Raw genomic sequence first — 12,612 nt, 5'->3', positions numbered from 1 at the left:
TGTGAGCACAAAGATCACAGCGGGCATGTCAACAATCATCGGAGAACAAACAAAGCTCAGGAGGATCTTATCAACGTTATCAACATTGTCTTGAGAGCGAACAACGCTCGTTGGATAGCAACTAATCAAAACAGAGACCGGACGAAAATAAGGTTCCAGCGAAAAAAAGCTCATTGGAGAGCTAACAAATACATGGCGGAGGTCGGTCCGCTCTGATACCATGATAAATAAAATATGAGAGAAAGAATGAATGTGTGTTCATTAGAGTGAAACCAATCCATATAAATACAAGAAAGATGTATACATGACTATGTACAAGAATATATTTCTCTAACAAAAAGAATTATTTTTGCTAGATGAAAATTATTTTTACACTTGATTTTTAGCCCCTCTTACCAATGATTCTGATTCTGCCACTGTGTGTATATATATATATCCATCATGGGATTTGGCATCCCATGGGACATGGCAAAGAGATGGGTTTGACTTTTCCTCGACAAACATGGTCGCCAGCAACCAAGCAGAGCGGTTGACACTAAGGCGTTGCATCAGCTTGTTGCATTAAAAAAAAGAGAGGGGGGGATATCTCTCACCCCAGGAAATTACCAAGTTATGAGCCAGAAAACTATCATATAATTTTAATTATCAATCCTAGAAAACTTTTGAAAACTTCCGCATCATACGGCTCCGTTCTGAGCTTCCGTCGTCGGCCCTTGTTTGTCAAACTCATGTTTTTGAGACAAAAATCAATTTTACATTGTAAAAAAAATCTTAAATTTCAAGGTCTCATATAAAAAATTTTATATTTTAAGAATATGACAACCAACAAGCTACTTCAACTCTTAGCAATACTAATTTGGATGAATAATTCTTTCCTTGATTGTTTCTAAAATATTTTTCTAATTTTTTTCTCATTAGTATTTCTATTACATTTCTATTAAATTTTCTAGTCTCACTCATCTCTTCTAGTTTTCTTTTTAATAAATTTATAATTTATCGATTTTTATAAAAAAAAATAAATTTTTTTTTTAAAAATTAACTATATATTATTTTTTAAAAATTCAATTAATAGGCATTATAAAAAATTATATATATATATATATATATATAAGTAAAAAAAAAAATTCATCATTTTTTTAAGGAGAAAAAACTAAAGAAATCAGAAGGTAGTTTCCAATTAAATAAGTTGACCTTTACTCTTGGCAAATGATACAAGCAACTAATTACACCATCCCCACTTCCCCAGTATGCGCGTGGTTGTTCAACATATCTTTCCTACATTATCACTGCATGTGAAAGCCTCCAACTTCCCCAATTCCCATCTTCATCTCTTTCTCTGCAGATCTTCAATCCAATTCAGCCATGCAACAGTCCACACTGTTGTTACCGCTCTTGTTACTCCTCGCCACTAATTCAGCTCGCTCTCAACCTTTTGACTACCCAGCCGCCAACCTCTCGACCATCTGGACCAACGACGAGTCCTTGAAGCACAACGTCTCGTACCCGGACGGCTCAACCATCCGCGCACTGCTCCTCCGCGGCAGCTTCGGTCAATCCTTTGCCTTCGGCTTCTACTGCTCCACCTCCTCCTGCACCTCCTTCATCCTCTGCCTCTGCCTCGTCTACACCAACAGTGGCTCTTATATCACCAAGCCCATGCAAGCCCCTCCCCAAGTTCTCTGGTCACCCAACCGCTCCCGTCCTGTTCGAGAGAAAGCCTCTCTTCACCTCACCTCCAATGGTGACCTCATACTCTACGACGCCGACTCCACCGTCGTCTGGTCTACTAACACCTCCGGCCTTGCCGTCTCTGGCCTTAATCTCACTCTCAATGGAAACCTTATTCTCTTTAACAGGAATAACATCCCGGTGTGGCAATCTTTCGATCACCTTACTGACACTCTTATTGTTGGGCAGTCTCTGAAGCTTGGCCAGCGGCTCACTGCCAACTCCTCCACGACCAACTCGACCGAGAGTTCACTCTACTTCACTCTTCTTTCCGATGGGCTTTCCGCGTTCATTGATTCCAATCCTCCCCAAATGTACTATCACTCCTCGGTGAAAGGAAGCCAGAACATCACGTACAGTAATGGCAGCTTGGTGTTCTCTCCGAATGGTGAATCCATCTCTTTACCCTCAGCGCCATCGATGCAGTACATGAGGTTCGAGTTTGATGGGCATCTGAAGGTTTACTCTTGGACAGACGCTTCTGGATGGAGTATAATCGGCAATGTCTTTGCGGGTTCCATTGTTGATGATTGTGGGTACCCGACCGTGTGCGGTGCTTATGGGATTTGCTCAGGAGGGCAATGCAGCTGCCCGGCAAATGGAAGCACACCTTTCTTTGATCAGGTTGATGGTCGACAACCCAATCTCGGTTGCAAGCTCAAGACTCCTCTTTCTTGCCAAGCTTTACAGAATCATCAGCTCTTGACTCTTAACAACGTTTCCTATTTCAATTATGTGGATTCTAGTGCGAAAATTCATTCAATTAAAACTGAAGCTGCTTGCAAATTGGCTTGTTTGACAAATTGTCCCTGCAAGGCGGCTTTTTTCCAGTATGGTGGTGATATTTCGGATGGTTCTTGTTATCTGCTGACACAGGTCTTTTCAATGAGGAACAATGTGCCGGATGTTAGTCACTACAATTCATCAGCGTATATCAAGGTTCAAGTAAATCCTTCTCCACCTTCTTTGACTACAGGGGAGAGATCATCCAATCTTGCAATCATACTAGGATCGGTATTTGGTGGTTTGGTAGTTGTGTCTCTTGTTGCATGTATTGTTCTTGTTGTTTGGAGGAGAAAGATGGCCTCTGAGTTGGAAGAAGATGATGAGTTTGATCAAGTTCCTGGCATGCCTGCAAGGTTTTCGTTTGAAGAGTTGAGGATTGCAACAGAGAATTTCTCGAAAAAGCTCGGTCAAGGAGGGTTTGGTTCTGTATTTGAAGGAGAACTAGCAGATGGTGTGAAGGTAGCAGTGAAACGGCTAGATGAAATTGGACAAGGGAAAAAAGAATTCTTGGCAGAGGTTCAAACAATTGGGAGCATTCATCACATCAAGTTGGTGAGATTGATCGGCTTTTGCGCCGAGAAAACTTATCGACTTCTTGTTTATGAGTACATGCCAAATGGATCATTAGACAAATGGATTTTTCATGCCAGTAAAGCTGATGATCTTGACTGGAACACAAGACGTAGGATCATTACTGATATAGCCAAGGGACTGTCATATCTTCATGAAGAATGTAGACAGAGAATAGCTCATTTGGATATCAAACCACAAAACATACTTTTAGATGAGCATTTCAATGCCAAGGTCTCTGATTTTGGATTGTCTAAGTTGATTGACAGAGAACAGAGCCAAGTCATGACCAGAATGAGAGGAACACCAGGGTACTTGGCTCCTGAATGGCTGACATCTATAATCACTGAGAAAGTAGACATATATAGTTTTGGTGTTGTTGTAATGGAAATAGTGTGTGGGAGAAAGAATCTGGACTATTCCCAGCCTGAGGAAAGCATGCATCTGGTAAGGCAGCTACAGAAATTCATTCAGGAAAGCAAAGTGGAGGATCTGGTTGATAGCCATAGTCATGATATGCAATTGCACAAGAAGGAAGTGGTTGAGATTATTTGGCTTGCAATGTGGTGCTTACAAGCAGATAGCAGTAGAAGGCCTTTGATGTCAGAAGTTGTGAAAGTTTTAGAAGGTTCAATCAGTGTAGAGCATGAACTAGACTTTGATTTCTTGTCCTCAACTCCAGCTGTGGCGCCTAATGCAAAGTATTGGAGTGATTCAGCTCCAATGATGGACTCAGTTTTGTCAGGACCAAGATGAAAGAACTATTTGATCAAATTGGTAATTAAATAGTTCCAACTTGTCTTGTTTCAAGTTGTTGAAAGTTTCATGGTCTCTTTTTTCGGTGTATTTGTTATAGCTGTGTGCTGTGTTTCTCAAGGCAAATGGATTGCTTTCGCATGATGTTTCAAGTTTGTACTTCATTGGTGGAATATTATACTCTTTTACCAATAAAATAGCTTTGCAAGTTGCAGTTGAATGAAATTGTTTGTAGGTGGCATTTGTCTCTTTTCTTGTGCATGAGTTTTGCTATTCAACTTATAAATTTTTGCAACTCACATGATAAATAGTTTAAAAATGAAATAATAGTGTAGACCACAAAGATTGAAATGAATAGTTATAACTGTTGCTAGGGTTTACCACCTAAAACTTGTCTCCATTGATTACATAATCAGAATTGTAACAAAATCTTGTTAAAACATGCCGTCTTGATAATATGAATGCTTTTGTAGTTCTCCATCTGCAATGCATTTATATAAAATCTATCCATTAAGTACTCATATCCCAAGTAATTTTGGGTCTTACTATCAAAATCAAATGTGAAATATTTAAAAGTAGAAGGATTACTGATTGTCAGTGTGAGTTCGCAGTCTAAATCTTTCATTTTTGACAAAGGACGCATGAGCTGAATTATCAATCCTCAACCGTATGCATGACCCTAACAAAGTGGGTTGCCCGTATTTTATTTAGTAAAAAAATAAAAAAAACTATTCTTCTTAAGGAAAGCAGGATTATAAAATTTCACTTGCTTTATAAATTTGGTCTTGTCCTTGTACTAAATTTGTCCAGAACTGTAAAAGTTGGCCAGCTTTTGTTAGCTTTGCTATACTTTTTTTCTTTATTAGTTATCTCCATTTGGATGACCTTCTCATGCCCACTTGCCATTTGTTTTTTTAAGAAAGAGCCCAGGAGGGCTATTTATTAAATAAAAATATAAGGTTATACAGACCAGACCAGAAAAACAAAAAGCCTAGAATAAGAAAATACAAAACCAACAAGCTAGAGAACTAATAAACAAAGAAAAAAAGACCAACACAAAGAAGAGAAAAAACAAAATAGGATTAAAAAGAGAAACCAGCTTCAAAAAAGCCTTCATGACCCAATGGGGGAGGTCATGACCAGCATGAAACATCGAAACTTGATGAAGATTCTGCCCACAACCAGCAAGTTTAGTCACAAAGCCCATCCAGCGTCTAGGAAGAACACACATTCGTGGAGATCCCAAAAGAGCAAACAATCTGACGAACTCATTGATCAGAGACAATAAATTCCATGAACAAACAAAATTTGAGGACCGGAGCACCTCCAAAATATTTGGGTCACCAACAAAAATGGTGTGAACATGTAAGGATTGGTCAAAAACACTTTGAAGAGCAAATGTCAGAGTCCGAAGTTCAGCATCAATGTGGAAATCAGCAACAACAACAAACCTGCCAACCAAAGCAATTTTGAAATTAGAGTGAGCAATTTTGAAACCTGCCCACCTGCCATTTGTTGCCATCAACTGCTAGTCTTTCATGTCAATGTATGAACTCATTTAAAACAAATAGAATTTCACAAATATTTAGATTTAAGAAAATCCATGAAAGTTTCACTTTAAAATAAAATTCATAATAATCCATTGGTCAAACTCACAATTATTACAATATAAAGGTTTAATTGTCATACATGTCCCTATAATTGTGTACTTTCGATCTTTTTAGTCCTTCTAATACTTTTAGGTATAATTAAGTCTTTATATTTGGTTGAGTTAGATCGTTCTAGTCACTGCATATTTTTGAGTGCAGATCAAGTCGTTTCATCGAATTTACACTGCTTCATCTACATCATGAACTAGAATGACCCAACTCGATTAAATATGAGGACTTAATTGTACCTAAAAATATTACAAGGACTAAAAGGACAAAAAATACACAATTACAGGGACTTGTATAGCAATTAAACCCAATCTAAAGCCCCTCCACTTTATCGCCAAAATAAAATAAAATAAAATAAAATACTTTATCGCAATTTTAGAAATTAAAAAAAAAGTTAATCCCCTCTCTGGGATTGAGTAAGAAGTTGGTTTTACAAAGTTTTATTGAACTTTCAAAAAAACTTTCTTTCTTTATTTAGTATAATTACTTGGGTTGGATGAGAGAAACCCTTCACTTCTGATTATTAAGGGAGTTAAAAGGAATTTTTTTTAATATTGAGTTTAAGTGATTTTTATCTATATTAATTTTTTAAATTAGAAATGCAGGGAACCCATATTCCAAACCTTCCATCTGGGAGTTTACAAAAGTGGTTAACTTAATTAATATTAATTTAAATAAAATATTTTTAAATTAAAATTTTATTTTCTAAATAATGATAGGTTTTAATTACTAATTTATTTAAAATTATTGTTAAATACATTTATTAAAATAATAAAATTTTGTAAAAAAGTATTAGTGAAATAATTCTTGAAATTTTTTAAATAACGTCCTCTAGGACAAAAATTTCTTAAGGTAGTGTTTGTTTAGTAGTATTTGAAGTTATTTGTAATTTCAAATACTTAATTTTCAAAATCTTTTGTTTGGTTGGACGAATTTGAAATGCTGAAGTAACTTCAAACACTCTGAGAGGCGTATTTGGGATTACACCCAAATCGGGCGTAATTTCAAATCCCAGCAAATGTGAGTTCAACCATACACCACCACGTGACATGCTGACATTCAAGATAAAGCTTTCAACTGGGGTAGGATGACCTCCATAACCCAATCTCCTATCAATTCTCATCTTTTTCCCTGTTGCTAGGGATGCCAACGGGTAGGGTATGTCAAAACCCTTACCCGTACCCGTAACCCCTACCTCATACCCGTACACTTACCTATACCCTTAAGGGTATAAAAAATTATACCCTTACCCTTACCCGCAGGGTATAGGTATACTCGTAGGGTACCCGCTTACCCGTTGTTCAAATTATCGAATTGGGAAAGAGGAGCGGGGCGAACCCACTAAAGACCCAGGGACGTGCACAAGCCTCGGTGGAATAAATGGGGATGGGGCACGCTCACGTGGAGCCTGGAACCACCCATACACAACCACTATTCACAACTCCCGGAATGTGCCTCGGTGAGAATCGAACTCTCACCACTCGGTGAGAGCTCTATCGGCGACCCGTGTACCAATAGACCCAAAGGTCGTTGGTAAATTACCGAATTAAACAACAACAACAACAACAACAACAACAACAACAATAATAATAATACAATGTTTAAACATATGTCCATAAATTCAAAATTACAAGTTAATATATATTTGTTTATCTTAAATTATATAATTACGTAAAAACTATACATAACAAATTAATTTATACAAAATAACAAGTTTATTGATTTTCATTGGCGTTTATTTAGGACTCAATGGTAAATCTATCCTTTTTTTTTTTGTTTATGTTTTAATTATCTTGGTTTTTGTTTTAAATTTTTTCATATATCTACTATTTATATTTTATATGGTTTCAAATTTTATAAATGTTTAGTGAGACTTTGAATATAAAAAATATTGTAAGTAATTCTCATAACTATTTGATTTTTTATCAGTATCTTATGTTTTATGATGTTTTTATATTTTATAGAATTATTATAACATTACTTTTTATATTTTTTTATAATATTTAATTTTTTTTTTAATTTAATTGTGATTTTTAATATATTTATCCAAAAAATATTATCCTATATCAAATATAAATATAAAAATTAAATAAAATTCAAAATAATATATTAAAAGAAAATTTAAAACATTATTTTCAAATTAATCACAATGAAAATGTATCTTGGGTAAGTTGTGGGTAAATGTTTAGCTTAATAAAAAAATTATATATATGAGGGTAAGAGTACGGGTACGGGTAAACCAGTACTATCTTCAATGGGTAAGGGTACGGGTAAGGTAGGGGCATATCCTTACCCGATCTATACTGGCTCAAAAAATAATGAGTAATACCCATACTCGTACCCGTACCAGGTCAAAAAGTGTATTACTCTCTTTGACCGGGTATGGGTACGGGTATACCCATCGGGTAGGGTACAAATTGCCATCCCTACCTATTGCTCGGTCTTCATCATCTCCTTTGTTCCTTTGTTTATTAAGAGATTTATCGTCCACTGAGATTAAGACACTTGGTTCATAATTGCGTTCTTCTCCGATCTCTCTTGAAGCTGGGTTGAGATGCAGTTAGATATGATTTTTTTTTTATTTCCTGCAAATTTTGTGGTGTTTTAAGATATTCTTGCAGAACATCCTACATTATAACAAACTTCTTTTACCGTTCACCGAGACGTGTTCTTTGTTCAATGATTTTTTTTTTTGTGATTTCATATGTGGTGTTTTTGAAATATTCTTATTGAATACCGGTATAGCGATCTCAAGATAAGAGGTTGAGAATCAGAGGAAATAAGGGAGGGAAAAGAAAAGAGACATAGGATAAGGAGAGAGAAAAAAAAAAGATAAGAGGGAGATAATGATAATGAAGGGTTTCATGCCCTCTTCTCTTTATTGGCTCCAGTTAAAGTAAACATAACCAACTTGGCAGTCTGATGCCTTACATCTCATGCTACCCTTAATCATATGTTAAGGTTATATTAAGTCATTAATATTTCATGCATTAACTTCCACATTCCTTCACGTGATATACTGCGTTAACTCCCAAGCCTTTTCACATCACGTATTCACGAAAGCGAGTAGTGTTCGTCATTACGCGATTGGCTCGTCTGGGTCTTTCAGCATTCTTTGTCTTTTCATTGTCTGCCACCACTATCGAGTTCTCATCATCCTTGTTGGTAGTGTTGACCGCGACATGTGCCCCCTCTGACGACCATCTTGTCCTCAAGGTGAAAATGAGGAAAATTCCGGCGAAGGTTTGCTTCAGTTTCCCACATAGCATCGATAGCGCCATGATTTTCCCACCGGATTATAAGTTGGGAGACATGGAAGACGTGGAAGACATCGTGTAATTAGGCTGTATCAGGTAAGGCCAAGCGGTAGGCTACCAGACTGATTTTTTGTAGAATTTTAAAAGGTCCAAGGAACCTTTTGGAGAGCTTGTGGGTTGAGTGTCCGGTGAGCGACTTTTGTTGATACGGTTGGAGTTTGAGGAAGACCCAGTCACCTTCGTGAAAGGAAATATCGGTGTGCTTGGCGTCGGCTTGGTTTTTCATGCAAGTCTGCGCTCGTAGGAGATTGTCATTGAGTGTATTGAGTGTGTGTGTTCGATCCTGGGGACAAGTATTGACAGCATCAACTGGGGAACTACCTGCCATATAATCAAGGAGAGTGGGAGGTGCTTGACCAAATACTGCTTCGAAAGGAGTCATTTGTAGGGATGAGTGCCATGCTGTGTTGTAATGATATTCGGCCCAAGGAAGCAGTCATTGCCAATGACGAGGATGATCATTAGTGAAGCATCGTAAATAATCTTCCAAATAGCATTGAGGATTTTGGTTTGCCCATCTGTCTGTGGGTCGTAGTACTGGTCATGGACAATTGGATGCCTTGCAGCCGAAACAATTCTTGCCAGAATTGGCTGTGAAACAATGGATCTCTATCAGACACCAGGGAGGTTGGTATGCCATGAAGATGGATAATATATTGGATGAAGACTTTGGCAACAAGGGTAGGAGTAAAGTGGGTTGGCAAGGTAGAGAAATAAGCTTGTTTGGACAAGCAATCAACAACTATAAGGATGTCTGTCTTGCTTGAGGAAGAGGGAAGATGTGCGATAAATTCCATTGAAGCAGCTTCCCAAATTTTGTCGGGGATTTGGACTGGTTGTAGAAGTCCTTGCGGGGCATGATTGAAGGGTTTAACCTTTTAACAGATGTGGAAGTTATTGATGAAATCGCGAACATTCTTCTTAAGGGTAGGCCAAGTGAAGGTGGTGGTGATGTGATGGTATGTTCGTCATATGCCAGTATGTCCTAGGCCAGGGTATTATGGTATTCTGATATAAGGAATTGTTGAAGAGCTGTGTTGTTTGGTACTAGGACCTGACCTTGGAAGATGATAATGTTATTCTGGATGGAATAATCCAGGTGGTCGTTGGGCTTTTGGTGAATGGATGATAATAGGTTGTACATGGCGGTATCCACTTTGTATGCATGATGTAGTGCCCCCCCCCCCCTAATGTTGGCAGGGGTTGCGTGATATTCATGGAGAAAAATTGGTGGTTGGAGTCACTTAGAATGCGAGAGAGAGCATCGGCCGATTTGTTATTATTGCCAGGTTTGCAAAGAATTTGAAATTCATGACCCAAAAGGTTGATGAGCCACTTGTGTTGCTCAAGAGTTTGTATCGTTTGATACATCATGGAACGCAAGCTTTGATGGTCGGTGTAAATCACAAAAGACCGGCCAAGTAGGTATTGTCGCCATCGTCGGACTGCTTCAGTAATGACGTACATCTCGCGTGTATACGCTGATAAAGCTCGCAGTTGAGGTGTCAATGATTTACTAAAATAGGCAACTGGGTGTTGGTCGTGTAATAACATAGCCCCTACCCCTGTTGCTAAAGTGATGCATCGGTATACTTGAGACCATTGATTCCTGCACGAATACCCGATAACAAGCCTTCCAACACCTATTGATTAACGATAACCAGGATTGAGAAAGAGTAAAATCTTATTACTCAATGAAAATGACGATCACAAAACTGATTTTCTCTTGCCCGTAGGCTTATAATAAATAGGCGAATGAAAATAACACTAAGAAAGGAGATTGTCACGCCTCGAACCAAGCTCTATGGACCTGGGACGCCGACAAACGGCCGTACACCTACAAGTCCGAAACCATGTAGGCATACAAGGCCTCAAAACCTGATCCAAAATAGAACAAAGAATCAAACTCAGTGGATTGCAAAAACCAATATAAACTTATACAAATAAAACATGGCCCCACAAAAACTGGGACTTAATACTTGCTAATACTCGACGATTGCCTAACGATCCCGACTAAGCTATCCGCCACTCAACTCTACTCTTGATCTGAAAAGATATTAAACAATAAATTATGAGCTTGACAGCCCAGTAAGCACCCACTAAAAACTTATAGGGATCATTTGCAAAAATAAAAAATTATCAAAATCAAAATCAGAAATCAAATTTATTTCAAATAAACATAGATGTCAAAACCAAGCATATAGGTCCCCCAAACAACTATTGCCAAAACAAAATAACAGAACTCAGATATTTATCCTCGGTGACTAGAGCCAGAATATCAGAACTCATAAGTTTACCCTCGGTCAGTGTTTAACCCCCAGTGACATGGTTATTGCAAAGTTAGTTTGGGGACTACGAGTACTTTGTCAAAATATTTCATGTTCACAAAACAATAAACTATCAAAATTCATACTGGGCAAAATGCAAGTAATTTGCAGTCACATGATCCCATTTTTATCATATGAAAATAATCCAGTTAATTGAATCCAAACATGAACAGATAATAAAGAAAAACACAATAGTAATTAATCAGAAAGTAAATAAATATCTGGAATTCAAAAATTAAGTAATCCAAAAGTAAATAAATAATTTAAACCTTTCAGATAATTATAATCCAAAATAAAATATCATTAACCGGAACTTCAAAATAATTTAAAATAATTCCAAAAAAATAATAATAAATAAATAATTCAAAAATATAAATAAATACATAAAATCATTATTTTTTTCTCAAAAATTTTCGGATGTTCGTAAAAACTAAAGTATATACATATAATATGATTTATATGTAGGATACTTACCGATTAACAACCGTGATTTTTTTGAATTCTTACACCAATCGAGTATTTTTCAGGAAGTCCTAATTTGGGAATAACCCATCAGAATTACAAGTAAACAAATTCTAAAATTCACACGAATGCATCAAACACTAACAAAATTACCAAGGTCAAGACCAATAACCAACTCACCTACAAACCTTAAGATTAAAATCAGCGTAGCTTTGCAAATTCTAACCCAAATAAAAAATTTCTAACTTATGAGAAAACTAGGCATCTTCATCTAAAACATATCCAAACCTCACAATGATTTGAGACCTACATAATTTAAGCCACCAGTATTAAAAATCATACTTATGTAAACCAACAGTTTCAAACATGCCTATTGCAATAAAAAATATCTCACAACATATAACTTCAAAAGTAATACAATCTTCCTGACAATAAGATAACTCAGAAATGAACAACTTTAATATTTTTTACCTTATCCAATTCAATCTTCATGATTATAAAAAATGGTCATAATTCTTCAGGCTATGCACAGAAATATCATCTGAGACAACTTATACCAATAGGGCTATATCTCACAAACTACAGATGCATAAAATCTGAAAATTTTCAGGTAATTAGATAACATCAAAATATATAACTTTTTTATATTATTCTTCTCCAAATTCCATTTACAAGACCATCAAATTGTCTAAGCAATCGTAATGTTCTCTGCAGAAATAGTATTGAGCACACCTACAGAAATCTGCTCATATCTCAAAATTTACATGGCTAAAAATTCTGAAATTTTGCAGAGTAAAATATAACATCGTCCTATATAACTTTCTTATATAAATATAAATCTAAAACAGAACCTACAATTACGAAAATAATCAAAAACTGTTCAAGAGCTGAACAGAAATCATGTCCGCGTCACCTGCGTCTAAAAATTTATAATTTGTAGGATACTACTCCAAAAATTCTGAACTTTCGTAGTAAGCTAAACAAGATCTCGATCTACAATTTTCCTAT

General features: G+C 36.5%; 1 protein-coding gene across 1 annotated transcript; it reads left to right on the top strand.

Moving 5' to 3' along the window:
- Window positions 1-1,250: 1,250 nt before the first annotated feature.
- LOC120280600 (G-type lectin S-receptor-like serine/threonine-protein kinase SD2-5) lies at window positions 1,251-3,999 on the top strand. Its single transcript, XM_039287477.1, has one exon. It carries the CDS (start codon window positions 1,363-1,365, stop codon window positions 3,838-3,840), a length of 2,478 nt encoding a protein of 825 aa, XP_039143411.1. The 5' UTR covers window positions 1,251-1,362; the 3' UTR covers window positions 3,841-3,999.
- The last annotated feature ends 8,613 nt before the right edge of the window (window positions 4,000-12,612 follow it).

This window comes from Dioscorea cayenensis, chromosome 17 (assembly GCF_009730915.1).
Source record: "Dioscorea cayenensis subsp. rotundata cultivar TDr96_F1 chromosome 17, TDr96_F1_v2_PseudoChromosome.rev07_lg8_w22 25.fasta, whole genome shotgun sequence".
Classification (NCBI taxonomy): Eukaryota; Viridiplantae; Streptophyta; class Magnoliopsida; order Dioscoreales; family Dioscoreaceae; genus Dioscorea; species Dioscorea cayenensis.
This window is presented reverse-complemented; position numbering and strand designations above follow the sequence as displayed.